This window comes from Perognathus longimembris, chromosome 4 (assembly GCF_023159225.1).
Source record: "Perognathus longimembris pacificus isolate PPM17 chromosome 4, ASM2315922v1, whole genome shotgun sequence".
Lineage (NCBI taxonomy): Eukaryota > Metazoa > Chordata > Mammalia > Rodentia > Heteromyidae > Perognathus > Perognathus longimembris.
The window spans coordinates 36,022,237-36,047,034 of record NC_063164.1 but is presented as its reverse complement, the minus strand read 5'-3'; the positions used below and the strand labels follow the sequence as shown (position 1 = coordinate 36,047,034).

The 24,798-nt window shown below is 34.9% G+C and overlaps 1 protein-coding gene and 1 pseudogene across 1 annotated transcript in view; both read right to left on the bottom strand.

The window, feature by feature from the left end:
* Tmeff2 (transmembrane protein with EGF like and two follistatin like domains 2) overlaps positions 1–24,798 on the bottom strand; it is a 261,639-nt gene that overhangs the window by 100,722 nt on the left and 136,119 nt on the right. The window contains exon 5 of the mRNA XM_048345058.1: positions 11,924–12,020. Within this exon, the coding sequence (XP_048201015.1) occupies positions 11,924–12,020 (97 nt within the window). The remainder of the gene's footprint in view (positions 1–11,923; positions 12,021–24,798) is intronic.
* Positions 21,094–22,958, bottom strand: LOC125350450 (annotated as a pseudogene).

The window sequence follows — 24,798 nt, the reverse complement described above, 5'->3', positions numbered from 1 at the left end:
GCCCTGAGTCCAAGGCCCAGGACTGGCCAAAAAAAAAAAAAAAAAAAAAAAAAAAAGAAATAGTATTACATGCAAAATTGCAAAATTACCTCTGACCAAGGAATTCACTTCATAGCAAAGATGTACAGCTATGATTCCAGTGATCATGGAGTTTTCTGGTCTTGTCATATTTCCTATTACCTTGGTGAAGATCATAACAAAACTATGAAAGGCCCTTTGGATGGCTCAGTGATAGTGTCAGTGAGGTTATACGTAATACCTTGCACCAAGAGATATTCAGAGCTATTCTCCTATATTCAAGATTCACTGTTACAGAAATCAAGGGGGTGAAAATGGAGATTTTCATTCTAGCTACTCCCTACCATTATATTTTTTTACTTACTATCTTTGCAATCTTATACTCTTATTATGGCCCAGTGATGTTAATTCCAATGGAAAGAATGATCACATCAAAAGACTTATAAATGATTTAATTGAACGTATATTTATGCCTATTCGGTGATCTCTTTGGTTTTCTCATAATTCTGAATGAATAGGAAAGGAAATAAATTACTGTGAGTACTTGGATAATTGATCCTGCTTGCCAAGGGAAAACCGAGTTACTGCTCTACAATGGGAAAATACAGGAGACTTCTTAGAGTACTTTAGTATATCCATGCTTTTCAATTAACTTCAATCAATGAAACAATACAACAGAGACTCTAATCTAGACAGAGGAAAAATCCTGATAGCTTTCAAGAACAGAAGTTAGTCACCTTGCCAGAACCATAACCAGCTAAGTATTTGCTGAAGACAAAGGAAACAGTGGTAGTGGTTATAAATACCAAGTAGGACCACACTCTATCACTTGAGCCACAGGGACATTTCCATTATTTTTGTGGTTGGTTGGAAATAAAAATCTTAATGATTTTCCCTGCCAGGAGTGGCTTTGAACCATGATTCTCTGATTTCAGTCTCCTGAGTAACTAGGATTATAGGTATGAGCTACAGTGTCTAGCATTGACTATTCTCTTGTTGAGACTCCAACTATTTCATCACCTATCCATGGTATCCAGCTTGTGGAATCCTAGAATTTGTCAGCTTTAACAGTTGTGTAAACTAATTCCTTATCTCTCTCTCTATCCCTCATCTTCTATCTATCATCTATATATCGTCTATCTGTCATGTATCTAGCAATCTAAATACATACATGCATACCTATCAATCTATCATTCTATCTAAAAGATACAAGTTTGTGTGTCCAAGTTTAATGTAGGGAAAATAGTTTTGTGGTACTTTCCTTTTTCCCACATCAATGTACCTTCTACTGATGGAAAATCATGTTCAACTATAATTAAACTGCATGTTGTTTGTTAAAGCACATTGTTTGTTAAAATTGATAATATGATGATGTATTTGAATGACCTAAAGTTTAAAATTTATGTAGACTTTGTTTATTATAGAAAAAAGTCATTAATATTTGTTAATATGAAGTCAAAATTTTACTTCATCTTTTATTTTCCAGATATACATTTCTGAATATATGTTGATCATGACTTATTATTATTTTTATTATTATTTATTATTATTTTTACTACCTCATCGAAACAATTTTGTTTGAGGAGAACTCGTTTTAGGAAAAACATAGAGAACAGAGTAAAACACTATGTATTGTATGTATGTTTCTCTGAATTAGGGAAAGGAAAGGGAACATCAAAATCCTGAGACAAAGGGTAAAAGGTGAACCAATGCAACATCAATACTTATAAGACAATATGTTATAAACTAACTGTACAACTCAGAGGGGAGGATTGCTGAGGAGGGAGGGTGGGAGAAAAATGAAGGTGGAGGTAACAAGTTACCATTACCTATGTAATGGTAACCCCTCTGTACATCACCTTGACAATAAAATTAAAATAAAAAATAAAGATGATGATATTCTTTTAAAAATCCACTATGTCAAAGACTTTGGAAAGGTAATGATGAATGAAAAGTTCCTTGTGGTAAACCATCTTTAGATGATCATCTGTCCCTTGTGCATCATCTTGATTTTTCATGTCTCATTCATACCTTAGTGATAAAGGGATGAATGAACCTCCCCCCCCCCCACCAGCCTCATTAGGTTTATTTTGCACTAGTGCCTAGGAAAATCAGATACTTGTTTTCACTATTTATTTTCTTTCTTTTAATAAGCATTTAGACCTATAGCAGTATTAACTTTTCATTTGAGTGCTGCATATAATTTTAAAACTTATTCAATCACTTATTAGATAACACACATTCTGTTTTTAGGGGCAAATGTCTAAGATAGACATGCTCTCTGTAGAGAACAATTCACTGATTGTGGCTCAGATGAGCCAACACGTGAAACATATTAATATTTGCAAGCAAACCACTGAAGATCAGCAATAGTTCTTATCAGATTTAAGGCACCTGTGGGAGGATAGTTTCTCAGTAAACAATGCTTATACCTTAGAAAGCTATTTATTATGAACACACTGAATACACACAATGGATATGTTTGGGGACTATCTAGTTTCTTGGACTTATCCAAGAAAATTGTGTTAACACAGACTTACAAGGGATGAGTATTAGTAAAATTTTAGATTACCAATCCCAGGCCAGTATCTTCAAATCAATTTGTCTTAAGAAAATTTAAATATTTTCAGAAAAATTTGAAAAATAAACAGACTTTGGACCACAGAAATCAAACTCAAACAAAATATATTACTATTAAATGAGTATAGAATTCTTAAATTGCTACAAAACAACTCAGCCTCAATTTTTAAGTATAAATTTTCTAGAGAGATGGCCATGTTGATGTGGAAAATATGCTTATATTTTTATGAAACACGTATATTCATGGGTTGAAAATATATCTCCAAATTTTGAGTCTATTTTGGTTAAGATTGGCATTTTTAATAGTTTCTCTTTTTCTATTTTCTTCAAAATAGATATGATAAGTATGCAACTCTTCCAAACAGAAAAAAATAACCCGTAAGTCAAATGACAGAACACTTGCCTAGAACTTGAAAAGGCCTGGATACAATCACCAATATTCGGAAGAAAGAAAAGAAAGAGGTGGAAATTCTCAACACTATGTAATATGCATATGTAACATGTACACATATATGCATGTAACATATAAGATAAGTGAAGCATAGATGTGAGTCTGTCTATCAATATATATAATGGACATTGCACACTTATAATTTATGTCATTAAATATGTGAGGAGATCTTGAACTTAAGTACAGAGTTTCAGAAGTCAGCCTGGCTGGTTCAAATCTCAGCTCTTCCACCTACTTCTGGGTTTTGGGAAGTTTGATTGACCTCTCTCTGTGTGCCTAAGTTTTCTTTTACATGAAGTGGGGGTTATTAGTATATTTAAATTCATAATAACGTGAGGATTGAAAGGCTCCCTAAATCCAGACACTCTCTTTTGACCTCAGTCTAAAATACATATTGAGATTTCTAGTTTTACTCTATGATTGAAGGAATCCACAGGAACCTAGGCTTTTCTGAATTCCAGATATATGAATCACTGATTTGGAATATGCTAGGATCAGACACACTTCCCCCTCCCCACAAAATTTTGAGAAGAAATCAAGTGGGAGAGTTTATTAAATGACAGTAATAATTAGGCAATATTCCATTAACAGGAGTAGTCTACAACAGATTTTAAAACAAAATGCAACCAAGTAAAAAGGGCACTAAGTAGAGGAAATAGTTAAATTACTAGCAGAAGAAAAATCTGTTTTCGATTTTTCTTTCCTTTCTTCTGCTGTCATGTAGTATTTCATTATTTTGACATAAGATAGAAATTATATGATTTATGCTACATGGCCTACATAAATATTGTAAAAATACATAAAACACATGTTAAAGTTCAGAATTCTTTACTTCTATACTTCTTGGTACTTTACACCAGATCTAAGTTTGTAGTTGTCATGACCCATTAATCACTGTGCAATAGCTTGTACAATTTAGGTATGGAAACAGAGAAAAAGCCTAGAGACTTTCTAGAACTTAGTGAAAATACAAATCCTTTTGAAGTAGGATCACAAAAGACCCAAGGTTTTGACAACTATGATTGATTTTCAAATTTCAGCATTATTTTTTTAGTTACTTTACATAAAGCATACTTGTCCTGTTTTGGAGGGTGGCCTAGTTGTTGGTTGCTGTTAATTGACTGCTTTGTGTTTGAAGTACCTTTATCCATTTATCTTCCTAAGTAATATTTGAAGCTTTTAGCTTCAGTTTCCAAATTTGGCTACTGGAAGCAACTGTAGAGAAAACTTTTGGCAAGAGATATGGCATTTTTGCAACAGGGCATTATTTAATGCCTGTATAAGACCACCACACAGATCATCTGAAAAATACTGGTTCTGTTTTTCTATAAATGGACTTATGAATTTTTATTTAATGTGTGAAAATTAGAAAAGTACAGAATATTTTTTTTCTTGCTCAAGTTATGTGGAGAAATACGTTAAAGAGAAAAATAAATAATCTCAAGCTTTTTACATTTGGACATTTCTTTGTCCATATGGCTTACACTATTATACCCTGATATTATGAAGGTGGAAATATTATGAAGTTAAGAAAGGAATCTACAGGAGTAGGAGTCATTATGACAGTATTCAGAGGTGATAATGGATATCTTTATGGTGAACATAAGAAGACAATGAAGAGACTCAATCCAACAACCACAGGCATTTTAGAACTGAAATGCCTCAAAAATTAGTCTATATGCTCAACCAAAGTCTTGTATTTCCTAGATAAGACATATTACTTCTTTCTGTTTTGCTTTGAAATTTTTTTCCATTGTTCACATGAGTAAACTCATATTATAAGTCAGTCTTAATTTTGGTTTACCACACTTACAGTTTTTGAAGTCAGAGAGCAAAGGAAATCAATAAAAACTTAAACATTATAGGAAAAGGTTGAGCTAAAATTTTGTGAGGAATCAGCATCCTCTTTTCTTATACCATGTACAATCTTCGTTTACTATTTTCACTAAGCAAAAAAAAAACAGTTGGGAACTTTTTACTATAATACAGTACTTTTGTTCAACTGTCTACCACCCTAATAGTTTTTTTATTATTATTAAATTTTATTGATAAGATGATGTGCAGAGAGGGTATAGTTACATAATAAGGTAGCAAGTACATTTCTTGTCATATTTGTTACACCCTCCTTCATTTTTCTTTCCCTTCCCCAGTTCATACAAGCATACATACAATATCCAGTGTACCAGAATCATATACAGTGACCACAGGGGGTATGTCAAAGGAAATTCACCTAGTACATTAAACATTGACAACAGTAAAATTCTCCTCTTTCCATCTCTTGGAGTTCATTTTGGAGTTCATTTCTTGGAGTTTTAAAAGAAACTGCTTTGGGTGTTTTCCTCATAGTATCTTAATATTCCCTATCAAATTTGCAACCCAAATGTACTAAAGTCAGCAGGACTTAATGTCTAATTTACTTATATGGATGGTAGATTCTAGTGCCAAGGATCATCCTTGGCCATTGTCCTCCTTCAAATATTCATGAGTCTCCACAGTCCAAAATGCATTAAAGGTGGGAGAGATGCCAACGACACACAGTCTTCCCAGTGACAAGGAGCCTTCTCAGATCAAAGGAGCAAGATGTTAAAGACTTCAAAATAAACTGTCTTTGTAAGAGACACTACCAAAAGAAATGCTAAATCCGACTCCCTATTTCCAGTGATGATACATCAATGAAAATAAAGTGAAATATTAAAAAAATAGATGCTTAATCTCTTTATTAACTCTGTCCTTTCTTTCCACTGCAGTTGATCAAAAGGATACTCTATGTTTATGGTTTAGTACTACAGTATTTGACAATATTATTAATGCCTTCAGAGGCAAAATGAATGACTACTGAGAAATTAATAGCAATTAAGCCAACATAATTTTGCTCATGGTGCCCTAGGAGCATGTACAGAATACAACAAAAGCAAAGGTCAAGCAAGAATAAAGAGCTGTAAAACATCTATAAAGCAAATATGTGTGTATGTGTTTGTGTGTGTATGTATATAATTTATGTTGTCCCCTTCTGTTATTTGTCATCTGGTGGCATCTGCTCTTATACCTGTGCCCCCTTCCTTGACTTATTCTGATGCCCTGGAAATATTAGGCACATACGCAATTTCATAACTAGCCATTCCTATGATCAGACTCAAGTATCAACTTGTTTTTTTAAACAACATTAAATCAAGTATCAACCCAGGGCTCTGAACTATTTCTGACTGACAGGTCCAGCAGAAAGTTCCAGGCTAATTACTTCTAAAGAATAGTTCCCAGTACAAAGAGTTACTACTGACCTACTTTGGGCTTACTGAAATAATTTATCAGGTAAGATAATTAAAGGAAGATAAATCTGTTTCTAAAATGAAGCAAGTACCAGAAATATTTGTTGAAACCATAAGTTGGTATTCACAGTGCTATCAGATGGTTCTTTATTACTCTTCACTGAGTCATTTTTATTATATTTGTGTTATTTATAAGTCATTCCATTTCTTTATGAATTATATTTGGCAGGATGTATTTGAGAGTCTCTTTGATGTATAAGTGTGTTAGTTTTGATGCTTTGCAGGCTAGATACAAAGAGAAATAATCCTTTAAGTCCTTCTCTTTCCCTTCCCTTAACCCTTTCCTTTTAACCAAGGAAATATAACCCCTTTCCCATTTTACAGGTGAATCAATTGCTTTGAAGTCCACCATAAGCAAAGGATGCTTCTCTGATGACATTAGATGTACTGGAGTGATGGCCATTTATCTTGCTTAATTTTAACTGTTGGAATTTTAATTCTGTCCTATACTTAGGTAAATATAGATAGCTGAAGAATCTTTTGCAGAAATGGTTTGTCTTTTGCTTATTAAAATAAAAACATGGCCATTTTCTGGTCTACAGCCTTGATGTTTCCCTAAGAAGAAAAACACAACATAAAACCTCAAAATTAAATCACAGAACATAAATTTGTTCTTATATTAGATTATAAGCCATCTGTTTTCTCAAAATAAAAACATTAAATGTTATGTCATTAGTATCATGACTATCAGTGCCGTCCTCTAATTATGATTTTTCTCTTTTTTTCAACCCTCCTTCTCCTCATTACTTTTATATTGTTTCTTCTTCATTTCCATCATGACTTGTTCCTTAATTCAACAACCCATCTAATTATGGCAAGATGATCAACTAAATCTACACTGACTTTTAAATTCTAACAAAATACTTGTCTTCATCTTGAAATTTCCTAAGTATTCTTGAAGAACTCTGTGTTAGATGTAGGCTAGGGTTAGGGGAAGATCAGGAATTACCTTTAACTTTTACATGTGTATTGTAGACACAAGAATGTTATTCTTTATTAGTATTTACCTATACCACATTATTATCTCATAATTCATGATTGAGCAAATTTGTAAGCATGGAATTATGGTTGTTGTCAAAGGAAAACACAAAACAAATTGCTGAGCTGTCCTCTGTCATTACACAGAGATGTAATGTTTTATACTTTTAAGAGTGTCTGGCCATGGTTTTGTTCAAAACCATTAATCTATAGAAGCTACTGATTCAGTGAAGATTTTGTTGTTAGTACTACAGTCAGATCATTGCCTGACTTTTTTCCCCTATGTTATTTTATAGCCTCTTTAATTCCATGCCTATTTAATTTCAATTATTGGTTTGCTCTTGTGTCCTTCAGCTGTTTCCAATTTGCCCTTCATGGTTATAACTAAATACAATATGTTAACATACAAAGGTAGTTATGTAAATGAAAATCAATGCACTCAATTTGGCACCATTCTTTATTGCTTACACTGGACATTTGAAATACATTTTATTTAAACGCTAACAACTTTTCATTCTTGCCTGGGAAGTATAATGATCATCTTGGCTCTCTGCCCCTGCTGCCTTCTAATCTTCACAGCAATGGCCATTTAGCCTCATCTAGAGATTCAGACTTATCCCGAATTTTGGAACTAATCTTGTCCCTAGGCTGGGAGTATTCAAAGTATCCTAGCCAAAAGCTAATGGATACAACATCAAGTCAGTCTTGATGCTGGTTTCATTTTGATCTTTTAATTCATTTCCTACACTTCTTACCATAACTAGTAACTAAAGCCTGACTTTCTACATCTTCTCTACTAAGTAGAAATCCATCTACTTTTCCTGTTTTGGCCCTAATTCATTTTGCGGATTGATGCTTTATCTCACCATGATCCAAAGTCGGCCTCATACTTCTCCTGTCCCCTTTATGACTAAATGCCTTCTTCTGAACTCCAGTTGCCATGGTTTGACACTATCACCCATTCCTGAAAATTTCTAATCCCATGTGAGCCTTGACCAATTCTCTTTGAATGACCTTTCCACCTGATTCACCTGGACGTTGGCAAGAATACCAGGAATGACATTCTGTCCATTCAATGGCAAACATCTCTCTAGTCAATAGCTCTAACTGATGACAGGTCTTGGTAGCCACTGCATATAGTACATTGCCTGAACCTAGCCATCTCATTATGCCAAACATGACAGGAAATAACTGTTTTTCTAATTGCATCTTTGGTTGAATTAAGATGCCAACATCCCCCAGCAATTTTCACTTCATATCTTCAGCATGGCCTTGTCACTTAACCACTTCCATTCTGTAAAACTAAGAAAATAATAGAATACATCTTATAGTTAGAATTTACTGGGGGTAAGAAAGCATATAAATGACAAAGCCCAGAGCATGTAGCCAATAATTTTTATCTGATACTAAAATACTCATTTAAAAAGACTCATCATGTAAGAAGGCAAAACTAGGCAAAGAAAATTTCTTTAAAAACTTAAGGAAGACAAAGGGTAAAAGGTGAATCAATGCAACAGCAATCCTTACAAAACTATATGCTGTAACCCAACTGTACAACTTGGGGGGTGGGGGAAATTGAGAGGAAGAAGGTGGGAGAAAAATGAGGGAGGAGGTAACCAGATGGATATGAAATTTACTCATTGCCTTACATATGAAACTGTAAACCCTCTGTACATCACTAATGTATCAATTAAAAAACTTAAGGAACATGTAGATATCTTTAAGGAAAATCACAATAACTTGAAAAACATTGATGAACCACAGATTCATTCAAATATCATTGAACCTTTTATGGTAAAGCAGTGCCATTGATATTATTTGAGGTATTTTAGGAGAGTGAAGTAAATAAGCCCCATTTCTGTGAAATTCTAATTAAGCTTGGACTAGAACTAAAGAATCAATATGTTTAAAAAAACACAAAACAAAGTAAATACTCCACAGTGGTGTGTGGATATAGGAATTACAGATCTGCTACCAGCAAGCATGAAGTATATGGGAAAAAGATTTTGTGGGGGAGCATTTTGCTCCACTTAACTCAGTTGTGAGTCATTGTGAAGAGTGTAGGAACCAAGCTCCTAGGGCTAGGTCTTCATTATGCACTCTCTGCCAGCCACTTGTGGGCAATAATGCTGGCATTAGTTGAGGTGGCAAGTGGGACTGTCTGCCTGCAGTTATGCTGAGGCATGTAGCTGATTCAGCAGTAGTGGGAGGTTGGATGATAGATATAATAAATTCTTGGTGAAACTGAAGACCACATTTGGGAAGCAAAGGCCTTAAATTATCTCTTGAACCTTGAGCCACATACTTTTCTTGAAGTATAAACCTTTCCTATAGAATTTTGCTGGGGCCTGTGTTACTGAGAAATAGACTGAAACATATGAGGAGGCTTTTTTTAATGGCTTACTGTGCTGGAAATCAAAGGACCTGTAGCAGATTTAAATTCAAACTCGATTCTATCTTTTAGAAGATTGTGAAATTATCAAAATGCATATGAGCCAAGTTTCAATATACTATGTGATGGATAAATGACACTATTCAGAGTACCATTTCTTCTCTTTCTTTCTCTCTCTCTTTCTTCCTTTTGATGATCAGACATGGTTTGGCGGTGGATGAACTCTAACAACAAATTCAATTAAAATACATATATATATGAACAACTAAAAGAAATTTTGATGATCTACTGTATTTTGGAACCACATGCTTACAAATCATTAAGACAATTAAAATGTTCTTGAGAAAATATAGTTCCTAGGTTCCTCAAAAGACAAAGTATAGAGGTCCCCTATGACCCAGTAATCCCACTCCTGGGCATTTACCCAACTGACCACAAACAAGGCCATACTAAAGTTGCCAGAACAACCATGTTCACTGCAGCATTATTTACCATAATGAAGATATGGAACCAACCTAGATGCCTCTAAGTAGATGAATGGATCAAGAAGATGTGGTATATATATATATGCAGTGGAATTCTATGCCTCCATCAGCAAGAATGATATCACCCCATTAATAAGGAAGTGGAAAGACCTAAAAAAATTTATATTAAGATTAAGCTAACCAAGTCAGGTCCAAAGAAATATATGCTGCATGGTTTCCCTCACTTGTAATAAGTAGAATATGTCTATGATATTCTTAGTAGGAGATCACAATAACCCAGTAGCTAAGTGCATAGGACACTATATAATGAAGTATGTCAAAATGAACTCTAATAATTGGAAACAAGTTATTTTTATGTCCTGTATGTAGTTATTTCTATTTTTTATTTCTGTTTTATTTCATTTTACCCTTTGTCTTGTATACAAGCTTATCTGCTCCATAGAAGGAAAATGGAATCACAGAAACAACAGGACAAAGGATGAACTAATACAACAATGATACTCACTAGACATTATGCTGGAAATGAACTTTACAACTTGGGGGAGAAGGGAGTAAGTAGTGGTAAGAAGGAGAGAACAAGGGAGAAGGTAACAATGTTTTAAAAGAAATGTACTCATTACCTTACTTTTGTAACTGTAACTCTCCTGTTCATCATATTTACAGTATTTTTTTTAAAGAAAAACTATATACCTCCAGTGGTCAAGCCAGTACATGGTACAAAACATAGCTCTTCAAGCATTTAGCAGGTACTTCTGTAAGAGTTGCTGAGTAGTAGAGGAAAGGAGAACTTGATACTACGAGACATCTTTCTCTATTTGTTTTTGTTTTTGTTTTTTGTCAGTCATGGCATTTGAACCTGGGCCTGTGCGCTGACTGTGCCTTGAGCTCTTCAGTTCAAGACTAGCACTCTACTTTATCGACAGTGCCACTTCCAGGACATCTTAAATAACATTGTTTAAGTGTCTTGTCATTTCATCTCACAGATATGAGTATTCTCTATTTTAAAACTCTGTGTTACCTAGACCTACCATCTTAGCAATCATATCAGCAACTTTCATGTATTGATTCACATGGTGATATTTTATCTGATAGTATTAGCAGGGTCTTTAGGGATAAATTTCTCAGGGAAGCTGAGCCCTCACAAATGGGATTGTTATTCTTTTCAGGAAGCTGCAAAGAACACCTTTATTACTTCGTCTCTACAGTGAGAAGAAGGCTGTGTGCTAGACTGGAGGCCTGGTACTTCTCAGATTCCAGTATGGTGAAAAACAGTTTCATTTTTATCAGATACCTAGTGCATGACCATTTTGTTATAACAGCCTGAACAGAATTAAGACAGCAACCATCCTTTTTTTTTTTTTTTTCCTTGATAACATTTCTTGAGAGAGATTCAGGCCAATATGACTTTCTTTTTCTTCTCTATGTTAACATTGACAGTTTGGGGAAGTTCTGGTGATATCTTAATGTATGTTAACAAGTAATTCCCTAGATGGATGACTAGCTGGCCAACATTTTAATCATGCTTCAAATATTCCCTGCTACTAGTAATGCCCCCATCTACCTAATCCCTCTGGTAGCTCAGGGGAAAAATTGATGAACATTTCTTCCTTTTAAGAAAGTTTGATGAGTAAAAACAAAAAGCAAATAAATGAATGACTTCATTTTGTTTAAAAGAATGAAGATATGAGCTTACCAGACATCCTCAGCATCTTCATCACATTCTGCGCCGAACTGGCAAATATCACAGGTGGATGTCTCTTTTTGACTGGTTTCTCCAGAACCTTCATGAACTACAGGAGAGAAACACATAAAGGAAATGCAGGTAACTTTGTGTCTAGTATCAAAAACTCAGCAAATTCTAGATAAGGATGTTATCTCAATGGCCTTGTTTGATACTAAGGATTTATAAGCATGTCATACTCAACTCCCCCCCCCACTACCCCCCCCCCCAACTGTAAGGATAATCCTCACAGGACCCATTGGAACAAAGTAAAGACTTCTTTTTTTCTAAGAAAAATAAAGAAAAAGAAAAAAAGAAAATAAAAAAACAAAAGAGTGTACATGCAGGATTTATGAAATTTGATTGGCCAATCAGTAGACCACACAGAGGAAACACAATCAATTTTTATAAAACCAATGTTTTTGGTTCCTAAATTTTTAATTTTTTTGTTGGCTATTTTTATGTAAACTTAAAAAATATAAGATGGGTCATTTTGTCTTAGTAGGTATGCCCATTTTTGCCTTAAGTTTGTAAGCACTTACAAGGAACAAAGACTGAGTATAAATCTTTAGAAAATGACTCTTTAAAAATAATTTTTGAATCTCACATAAGTATTTCACAGAGCTAATTATGGTGATTTTATCTGAAAATCATGAACTAATGATCACTATTGACAGTTGCTACCCTCTTCTGAAGTAGAGGTACTTTTTAAAAAAGCCAAATTATAAAATCAACCTCTTAACATTAAGATACAATAGTGTCTGATACACTGAGAAAAACTTTCTAGATTTTTCAGTGAAAGAAATGAACAACACTTTTGAGGTGATATACTACTGTTTACCCAGTGAAAATATATATACTTGCAAGAAAAAAAATCACTCCATTTGAAAATAATCTTTAAAAACCAAGTTTGCCTATAAAAGTAAATGTATTTGTGTCAAAGATGACATAGTTTCAATAGTAAAGGAATATGAGACAAGTGCCAGAGGTTTACACTTACAATCCTAGCTACTCAAGAGGCCGAGATCTGAGGATTGTTAATCAAAACCAGTCCAGGAAAACTAATCTGAGACATGAGTATCTCTAAATAACCAGCAAAATGGAAGAAGTAGGAATATGGCTCAAGTGGTAGAGTGCTGACCAAGGGTGAAAAGCCAATCAAGAACATAAGGGCTTGAGTTCAAGTCCTAGGATAAGCATAAGAGAACACACACACACACACACACACACACACACACAGACACACACACGGAACATGAAAAATTTCTGTTGTGACAATTCTAATAATGCATTTTAACAAAAATAATGTATTAAGTTGCCCCAGGAACTGTTAGATCCAACTGTTAGATCCAACTACGTGTCATATCTTCTTCATGTATTAGCAAGAGCTTTTAATATTTATGAGAGCAAAACATTTCTTTTTAAATTTTAATTTATTCATGTGTAGATGAGTAATTTGATACACAAAAGATAACAGGGACACAAAGACAACACTGAGAAAGTTCTCTGCTACATAGGTATTCTAAGAAACAAGTAGAATAAATTTTTTTTCTAAACCAGTAAAGTTTTTCCTGCCTTTGTTGATCTGAATTTGCATTGTTTTCCCCATTGATTGATAATCTTGTCTTTAAGAATTAATCAGGTCAAATTTAATTGTGAAAAATATTCATATGTGCTTTTTAATTTGGATATTTTCCCCTGACTTTAAAAAATTTATTTATTTTCAAAGTAATGTACAGAGGGGTTACAGTTTCATATGTAAGGTGGTGTGCACATTTCTTATCAAACTTGTTACCTCCTCCATTTTTCTTATACCTTCCCTCCTTCCCAGTTCCCTCTCCACCCTCCCCCGAGTTGTATAGATACTTTAAAAAAAGCTTTACCTCCCCCAAAGAAGGAATTTTTTTTACTGTGAAAAGAAAGAACAGCACTTATCTGATTATCCACCCTGTTCCTCTAATACAAGCAAGACCATTAGAGTGGACCATGGGGATGAGAGTTAAGCTGGGGCCTTACCCCAGGGGAGACTGAGCAGCTGAGGCTGGTCTCTTTCTTTATTACTTTCTTATTATTAATGCAACACAGAAACTGCTAATGGGAGAGAGCCTTTTAGTGTTAGCAAGATTAGCAACTTCCAGGGTAAAACTTTCCATCACTCAGGAAAACATTGGAACAGAAGGGGAAAGTCCTTAATGACCAGTGATGGCCACTTAGGGGGCAGCCCCATTTTCTTCAGCAGCTGAGCTCCTTGGTTAGGAATCTACTAAAAAGAATCCAGGGATAAATTGTGCTCACATAGCAGAATTAGGAATATTTCTACCCATCAGTGTGTGTGTGTGTGTGTGTGTGTGTGTGTGTGTGTGTGTGTGTGTGTGTGTGTGTGTGTGTGCATGCGCGCGCGCGGGTGTGTGCTATTCCTGGGTCTTGAATTCAGGGCCTGGGTGCTGTCTCTGTGCTTCTTTTGCTCAAAGCCAATACTGGAGTCCTGAAGTCAAAGCTCTATTTCCAGTTTTACTTTTCCTATTTTGGGGGTGAGGAGGGGGTGGGGTGGCAGGTAGTTTTTTGGGTCTAAGAGTCTCACTAACTTTCCAGCCCTGGCTATCTTCAAAGTGTGATCTTCAGATCTCAGCCTTCTGAGTAGCTAGGATTACAAGTGTGAGCCACTGGTGCCTCACCAAATGTGGCCTCCAAAGCCACATTTTTACAAATGGATAAGCATTAGTAGAATAGAGATACTTGGAAACTTTCCTGTGTAGAGAAATTCAATTCAGAAAATTATATGAATATCCTTATCTGTACACAATCTTGGAATTAAATGCTTTTATATAAAGTCATTTACGTGGGCTGGGGATATAGCCTAGTGGCAAGAGTGCCTGCCTCGGATACAGGAGGCCCTAGGTTCGATTCCCCAGCACCACATATACAGAAAACGGCCAGAGGCGGCGCTGTGGCTCAAGTGGCAGAGTGCTAGCCTTGAGCGGGAAGAAGCCAGGGACAGTGCTCGGGCCCTGAGTCCAAGGCCCAGGCCTGGCCAAAAAAAACAAAACAAAACAAAAAAAACAAATAAAGTCATTTACAATGGGAAGTAAAAATCCTTCCATAATACCTGAATTTACAAGCTTTCACATTTGTGATAGACAAATAGTTATATCACTACACAACTACATAATTCCCTAGCTCAATGATTCTTAAGTACTGTTCCAAGAATTCTTGTACCTTTTGGTCATCCATTTGTTAAATGTTTTTGATTTTTCTTAAATGTGTAATTCTCGAATATTCTTAGAGATCCTGAATTAATGGCGTAGTTTGGGCTTTGCAGGTGTATCATTTAAGAAAAATTATACCATGCCCAAGTAAAAATATGATACTCGAAAGATGTCATTAGTCCCAACTAACCTCCTTATGCATTGCCTAGTACAAGACTTCTGAAGATGTAAATGCATGGAAGCACCTATTGGTTCAACTAAAAGGAATATTCCAATTCAGTAGGTGTGAGGAATGGCCTCAGGATCTGTAGTCCTACAAGCCCCAAAATGCTGTTATTGATAGTTCTTCACAGACCATAGTTTGAGTAGAACCCATAGCCTTTTCCTCAAACTATAACTCACATCTTGTTATTGGTTAATGAAACAGCATTTTTGGTAGATATGAAACAAGACTATAGTAGAGAAGAAAATAACAGGTTATCTTTGAGCAAGAGTAGGCTTAATTATATCATAATGTTTCAGTTAGACATGTGTATATACAGAGGGCTGTGATATAATTGCAATTCTCACTGAAGGTCACAGTCACACAAGCTTGAAACCCACTGATTCAACACAATGTTACAGGATAGTAAATGTGTGTCAAATTGGACAATTGCTTTTTAGTCATCTTTCCACTTTATCAGACATGGGAAAGAAAGGACTAGTAAGACTTAATTATTTGCACACATATTCTGATAATATGGGAATAAAATCCATTTATCCTGCAGTATTATCTTCACCATGCATTTGCATTTTATGTGCTTTGAGTTTTGAAGTGAAAACATTATTTCCTTTTATTTTAATGTAAGTCTTTGCTAGTGATTGAAGCAAATATGAGAATTTAGAGAAGTGAAGTTCTAGAAAATTCAATAAAATTGACATTCAGTGATAAATAGTTGTTTATGGCTACTTTGCAATTAGTTTTGAGGATTGAACTTCAAGACCACCACACTTAAAGTTTCCTTCTGCTCTGCCCACTATTAAGTCATTCTCTACCATTACCCTGCCTATTCAGATTAGTTATTTCTCTGCAATCACAATTTTTTTTTATTATTTAAGAAGGCCATATTTTGAAATCACACAATATATAATTTCCTGGGGCTTGGACCCAGGGCCCGATCACTGCCCTGGCTTCTTTTTGCTCAAAGCTAACACTGTACTTCTTGAGCCACAGTGCCATTTCCTTTTTTTTTTTTAAATCTGTTTATGAGGTGCTGAGGAATCAAGTCCAGGGCTTCATGCATGCTAGGCCAGCATTCTACCATAAACCACATTTCCCACCCACAGTATGTAATTTTTGTCTTGAGCTTCTTTAACTCATATTCATCTTGAAAGTGGTCAGTGAAAGAGTGTTATGAAAAGAAAAAGCAGATAAACAGGTACAAATAAAAGAGTTATATATAATGCTCACAAGACAATTTGTTGGAAATTAACTGTACAACTTGGGGGGGAGGGTTGAGCAGTGAGTGAAGGTGGAAGGAAAATGATGAGGTAGGGGGTAATAAGTTTCACAAGATATGTAATCACTACCTTATGTAGAGAAACTTCAGAACTAAAAAATTGCCTAGATGAACTTAACCAGCTACAGAGTATACAGCAACTCCAGAATATAGGTTCTCAGCAGTTTTACTTTCTTGATGAAGGTTATATTCTAAAAAACAGAACCTAGAACCTTTATTTTGATGAAGTCAATTTTTTTTGCTACTATGATTCTTATTTGTATTTTCTTTTAGCATGTTTCTACACAAAGTGTAGAAAGATATTTTGTTTTCTTTGGCTCTGTATTTTTATATATGTTTAAATTTGTTTCATATCTGGGGTTATGATTTATCTCAAACTGAATTTTGTGTTTCATGTGAAGATTGAATTTCTTTCTTGTGACTTTTTTCTCTTGAAATATAATGTGGTAAATCATACTGATTTTCATATACTAAACTAACCCTACATTCTTGGAAAAAAGTCAAATATGATGTTATTAATGTTTTAATATATCTCTGAATGTCATTGCTTTTATCTTGTTAAGTATTTCTGTATTCATGCTCTTAAGATCTTCTAACTAATGTAATTTTCTTTTCTTAAACTGTCCATGTCTGAGTTTGCTTCTTTATATGCATTAGTAAGTGATCCTAATGTGTTAAAATGGAAGCAGCACTGCTTTGCTTTCTATTCTCTCCTGTCATGTATTTCCTTCCACAAATTTTATTGTAAGAAATTGTTCCTGCATCCCCCAAGTACCGAAATCCTGTGTTTTCATATATTTCTGTTAAAATACATATATTGTAATGTTGTTTGAAATGTCTTTGCTAGCTCATGGCTTATGTTTCTCAATTTTCAAAGGTATAGAGCTTTTTCAAAGGTTCATTATTTTTATTCATCCTGAACTTATATTCAATCATTTCATTTGTCATGGCTAGACAACATAATTTAATTCAAATCTTTGGAAATGTATTGAAAATTGATTTATGGCCTTGGCTGCAGCCTATGTTCAATATTCTAGTACACCTTAGAAACTGTAACTTGCTCTTGTGGGGAGTAATTTTCTATCAATCTTAATTAGCTCAATAATGGCTAGTGCTGTTTAACTTATCCATAACTGCTGAATTTTAAAATTGTTTTATTCATTACCATGGAAGAGGTATGAAAGTCTTGTGTTGGTCATGGTAAACTTGATTTTAGTTCTATTTTGAAAATATAATCACATGCATTTATAATGTGAGGGGATTTCATTGTATCCTTTGAAGAAATATAGCTTCATTCTATTCTACTTCCTCTCCTCCCTTTTACTTTTTTTATCCAAACATTATTTGATGAGCTTCATTATGCTACATATATTATATACACATATTTCATATACTACTCTTCAATCCTCTGCATCTCTCAATATCTCCCTCACTTGCCCCTTCTATATCCACATTCTCCTAGGCAGTGTAGTTCTATTTTGTGTGTCAGAGTTTTTATTTTATTTGGAGTTTTGATACTGGATTTATAAATTTGTAGTAGTCTATGTCTTATTGCTTGGCTTTTCTGCATCACTGCTAATGCTACTCATCTTGATGATGATTTTATCCTAATCTCCATTTCACTAGCTTTTAGCTCTAAGTTCCTATTCCTATAATTTCAGCTTTATTTCCTTAAGTTTAAGATGTGTTTGTCATTAACAATTTATGTTTTGTCTTGCTTTTTCATCCAGTCTGATTATGTCTGTATTAAATCAGTATTTATTCCATTTGTTCGAACATAATTATTGCCATATTTTGTTTTAAGTCTAAACTTTATGTATAATTTTTACTTGGTTCATCTGGGTCTCTCTCATATTCTACTTTTGGGTGTGAGGCAAATATTCTGGAGTAATCATTTTGTTTTGCCTAAAAGTTTTTTCAATGAAAGAGATTATATTCTTGTTATTATTTTGGTATTTGCTTTAAAATCTACAATATACATTGTTAAATTAACTTAAACAATTACTTCATTATGCATTTAATACTGTTATAAAATATATTTGTAAGGATTATCTTCCAATATTTGTGTTCTTGTCACCATATACTTGGTATATACCTATGTAGTAAAACTCAAGGTTATTTTTTAAATTATATCTACTAAAACAGACATCATATTCTTTGTCAATTTCAGAAGTAAAAAGCTAGATTTCAGTACAAGATACTTGCTAGTTATTGTTATATTATTTGCTGCTGACATGTATTTTCTCTAAGCCTTTCGGACTTGTCTATTGGACTCCATCCTGTCTGGAAGACAATATTAAAATATTATACTTAGCATATTGTATTATTTTTTCTATTTTTCTTTTTTAATTTTGAGCAGTTTATTCTCAAGTCATTACAGTGTCCAACCAGTTTGACATGTACAGGAAACAGAGGTAACTGAATGTTGGGACGCATACATTCCTACTGTGAAAGAAGACATATACACACAGGAAAAATGCAGCACATAATAAGGGATGTCAGATTTTGTGACACTTCAGATGTGATATATTTATGGAAAAAGTATAAGTTTTAAAATAATTAAATAATTTCCATACAGTTAAAAATGAATTGAGATAAATATTAAGAAACTCTGACATTCACAATAACATTTTCCTACGCTATTAAGTAAAGGTAGTTCTAAATAAAACATTCCAAAATAGAGCTAGTATTTTGCCACCATGAAGCATATCAAATTATCAATACCAGAATATGCTAACCTGGCATGCAATGTGGGAGCTGCGCTAAAGAAAGTGTCATGGCGTGCTTGGGTACTGCAAAGGGTCCACACAAGATTTCTTAGGTGTGTTCATGAGAAAGGAACTTTCAGAAGAGCCATTACAATGAAAAAGTAGGAACTATCTAAACCTTTTCATTCCACCCTTTCAAAGCAAGGTGCAAAAGAGAAAAATCTAAATACAGCTTTAAAAATCAGCTTATGAATAAAAAGTTGAGTGGGCATTCTAAGGCATATGGATTTTTAAACCAATAGATAATATATAATTCTTATAAAATCTATCCTACAACCTCTGGACCCTACCTATCATGGTAGTAGCAAATTCTTCTCTCTTAGACAAGAAGCAATCTTAGGAAATAAAAAGAAACTGAAGTGGTGCTGTGGCTCAAAGTGGTAGAGCACTAGCCTTGAACACAAAAGCTTAGGGACAGAGCTCAGGCCCCGTGTTCAAGCTCCACGACTGACAAAAAGCAACAACAAACAACAACAACAACAACAAAGAAACAATGGTGATATGCATTAATTCAAAACAAAACAGTACTGTAAAATGGTAAAATATCATAAAAATAGCAGTATGTGAAATTCAAGACTTCTTTTCTTAAAGATTGAGCCACAAAATGGTTCTTGCTCAAACTGATCTATCATTCAACTCTTTTTTTTTTTTTTTGGCCAGTCCTGGGCCTTGGACTCAGGGCCTGAGCACTGTCCCTGGCTTCCTTTTGCTCAAGGCTAGCACTCTGTCACTTGAGCCACAGCACCACTTCTGGCATTTTTCTATATATGTGGTGCTGAGGAATCGAACCCAGGGCCTCATGTATATGAGGCAGGCTCTCTTGCCACTAGGCCATATCCCCAGCCCCTATCATTCAACTCTTGAAATTAAGAATTCTTTAGAGAGGTGCTAAGATTTATGATATCCCCAAGATTAAATGTATATGCAAATTCATTTTTTAAAAACATATACTGCACAGGGAGTAGAATACCAGCATTCTGGTATATCTAACATGAAATGCTATCTTATTTAGCACATTTAACTATTCTACTGAATATTAATTTTATCCCCATGTTTAATGCCAATCATAGAGGACTTTTGAGCATATTCCTAGACAAGATGAAAAAACACAGGCACTTGAATACAGGTTATTAATGACGGAAAAGTTGAGGCCACAACATTTCATGACTAAGGGCAGTTATGACTTTACATACAAACTTGAGGACTTTCACTGATTCAAATACCAAAATAAGAACTATATACAAAACTTTGATAAGAAAATCAGATCTCCAAACATTTTTGACCAAATAATTTTCATTGAATAAAGCACTGACAACTTCAAGACCTGACTAAGCTTTTCAAACAAGTATCTCAGACACAGTCGCTTGAATGCCTATTTTCTCCTCTTCTGCAACCCACCATCCTTATCAATGGTTATCTTCTATGCAACACCTAGCACTCAGCTTGAGATCCAGAATATCAAAAATGTTCATTTCAAAACAGTCCACCCTGCAGCATACATTTGGCAGCACCACACCATGAGTTTAGGAATCTTAAACTGGCAATACCCCATTTGATAATAGTAACCAATAAGAAAAACTTTGAACATTTAATAGGGAGTCATAGTAGCATTTTTAAATGACCAAAATGATTAGTAAGCATTTTTAATGTTTTAAGTTGTTAAAACATTTAAATTGTCAAAGTTACTAGGAAAAAAACACCACAATACCTTTTTACCACCCAAATGAGAACACACACAGCCTCAACTGATACTGAAACAATTTGGTGTTTTTCTCTCTTTCTTAAAGAAATGACGTTCTGTTTGGCCACTCCCTCCCTAGCTTCTTGGTTTACCGTCTTATAGAGGACACATCTAGGAGGCCGCACAATATGCGCCCTAACCCATCTCACTATTTATCATCTTTGGAGACAGACTCATGAAAGGACACTGAGGATTGGGGTGCACGGGCCAAAGGCCCTCCCAGGCCTCCATCTTACATGTCGCTCACAGGAAAGCTTGCCTCATTCCGGTCCACTGAGGAGTGAACTTTTTCCTGAGGGCCATTTTTACTTTGATGTTTTAGCAGAGCTGGCTCAGTCACTTTGGAAGCTGGTTCTCTGGAAGAGACAGTCTGGACCTTGAAGTTCCCTGGCTTGACCTTGGCAAGAGATTCATAAAATCCTCCCTTCTCCATGGTAAAGCTTGAGACCAGAGAGTGGCTGCTACAGGCTGTTGAATGTGAGGCTGGGGCTGCTGCCCCAGCAGGCGGGGGAGCTTGCTTGGATTCTGAAGGACAGCTGAAATGCTCCTCTGTATACAAGGGTTCCATAGCCTTCTGGCCTGCTGCATATTAGAGGCTGATCTGCCAGGTCCTCGCTGTGCTACTATGGCACCAGAGATGGCTTTAATCCAACTGTTCATCTCTTTTTTTTTTCTTGTTTATTGTCAAAGTGATGTACAGAGAGGTTATAGTTTCATACCTTAGGCACTGGATACATTTCTTGTACTGTTTGTTACCTTCTCCCTCATTCCCCCCTCTCCCCTCCCCCTTTCCCTCTCGCTCCATGAATTCAATTGGTTTACACCAAACAATTTTGCAAGTATTGCTTTTGTGGTCATTTGTCTTTTTATCCTGTGTCTCTCAATTTTGGTATTCCCTTTCACATTCCTAGTTCTAATACCAGTATATACAGCTTCCAATGTATCTCTTCATGGTCATCAGCCTGAACATAGAAAGTTCAAGATGTTGTTGCAATTTCAGATAAGTTGTCCCTCATCATTATGTCACTTTGTTTACATTCCTGGACTTTATGAACTTCTTTAAGTGGAATTATCTGGAGAGGTTCCTTTCCTAGTTCCGATTTGAAGTAGGATATTGTGTTTTCATCCAACTGAAAATATCTTCTTTTCCAGTTTTTCATCACTGCTCCTTGTTTTACACAATATCCAGCTTTGAGAACAGCACTGTCTGGAGGCGGTTTAGGAGGAAAGTAGGTAAGATGGCTTGGTGACCGCTTCAAATTATTTCTGTCAATACTTTGACCACATTCATTAACATCTTCTTTCTGAGTTGAAGCAATGATGGGTACACGGCCAACAATATCAGTTCTGTAAGACACTTGCTTCTTCCCACCTTCACTCTGGCGATTCAGGTTGTCAGAATTGGTCTATGAGGCTGACTGCTTTGATACTGTAATTTTTATAGCTTTGTTCAAAATGTTTACCCGTTCCACTAGGTCTTGCTGATCACTGGCTTGTAGGAAATACTTCCTCATTCCAGCATTCATAACAAAAGAGAACTCAGCCTTTGGCCTTAGCTTAGTTGCATCTCTAACCTTTGAAATGTAGGTAAGTTTAATGGCTCCAACACATGATGATGCTGAAGCTAAATTCTGTGGATTATCCATGTACTGTACAAAACTATCTTCTCTGGTATCCAGTATGAAGTACCTTCGAAGAAAATTGCAACTATTTCCATTTTCTTCAATATCTAGAAAACCACAAATGCCATTCTGACGATCCACATAAGGCATTTTTGGGCTTGAACATTACATGCGGCCTTGGCCCGAAGCACCGGTACTGCCGCGGTCCCGGCTCTCACAGGCACCCAGCTGCCGGGAGAGGCGCCCACGACAGCCCACCTGCGCCTTTCTTCTATTGTTCTAATAAAAAGATTATATGTTTCTTAAAGCCTTGTGTCTTAATGTTCTTTGATATTCTTCTGATGGCATACCACTGAAATGGGAATGGAATTGAAAGTTCAGTGTAAGAGCTATGGAAAAGCCATCAAATAAATTCGCATTTTCTCGATTTTTCTGTCTGTGTCAAAAGACGAACTGTGAACTATGCACTGTCTTTTTATCCAGTTCCAGAACGAGAAGGTATATAAAGCACTACCTCATTTGACCACAGCAATAGGAGCAAGAACACACTATGGATGCAGGCAGTGTCTGTGATTCTGAGGCATTTGTACCTGTAGTTTACCTAATAAAATCTTATAGATAATGCATGTGCCAGCGTTAGTATCAATCATTTCTAAGGAAACAAATATTTTCATGTCGTATTTCACATCTCAGATTTTTCTGGCTTTATATGGCCACTTTTGATTTTCTCCCAATCTCCCCTTGAATCTTATTATTTCCTTTTGATGTTAGCGTATATCCTATACTAATTAAGCATGTATCTCCTGTTAAACTTTTTTCTCCCAACATATCACTACCTTTCAAGTCTGCATATGGTTTTCATTCTCTATTACATAGCTTAGCATCTCTTTGACTAACCTGTAAAGTATGGCATTTACCTTAAGCCTAATATAAATATTAAAGTATATAATTCAAATGTGCCAGTAGTAGTAGTCTCTGAAACTTTCAAATTGCATAAAAAAGGATGAGTTGTACAAATAAAAATAGAGCTATCCCATATTTCTTGGGCATATATCTTGGGAAATGCAAGTGACCATTATGAAATAGAGTCTTATTCAGCCATAAAAACATATCAACTGTAGTAGAATGAATGGAAGTGAATGATCCTTCTATTAGGTGAGGTAAACTAAGCTCAGAAAGAGAAATAATAGGTTTTGTGGAATGTAGATCTGATATGATAATGAAAATGATAGTATTTATAGTAACAGGATTTCATAATTTTGAAGGGATCTTTTGGGGAAGGGAACAAGCAAGACAGAGGGGAAGAAAAGTAAAAGATGATGTATAACCAAAGTGCATTTTGTATATGAATATATGAAGTAAAACCCACCAAATACTTTGTGTAAAGGGGGCTTATGAAAGTTTACCAAAGGGGTTGAATTTGATCAAAGTACTTTATATATATGTATATATATACTTATTTCTATAACAATAAACCATATGTAAAATTAATTTATGCTATTAAGAATTAAATGATCAAATTTAAAATATGACTCACAGAGTCTGGTTCTCTAACCATTTAAATTATTACAAAGTTGGAAAAGAGAGAAAAACTTTTACAAAGTACTTATGCAGGTGCTAAGAAAATTTTCTTCTTAAGGCTTAGAAGACATTCTTTTCTCCTGCTTTGTAGTCAGAAGTCTAGTGGTGCTTCTTTCCTTGAGAAGGAATGGTAGGTAATGAGAGATAATTTTCTTAAATTTCTCCTAGTTTTTTTTAACCTAAAGAACTGATAAACAAAAATATTAACTTTTTCCAATGTAGCTAAAATTACTTTGTCAAATTACGCGTGGTAACATTCAGTTTTGAAAAAAATGCATGAATTACTCATTATTGCCAAATGATATACAGGAGTGTGTTTATTTTCCAATGAAGTATATATTTCATTTAACAAACAAATGATGCTAAATAAAAATTCCATATCTCTAATGTATACCACTTGCTTTTCTTGCGTCCTGGTTGACTCCTTCCTT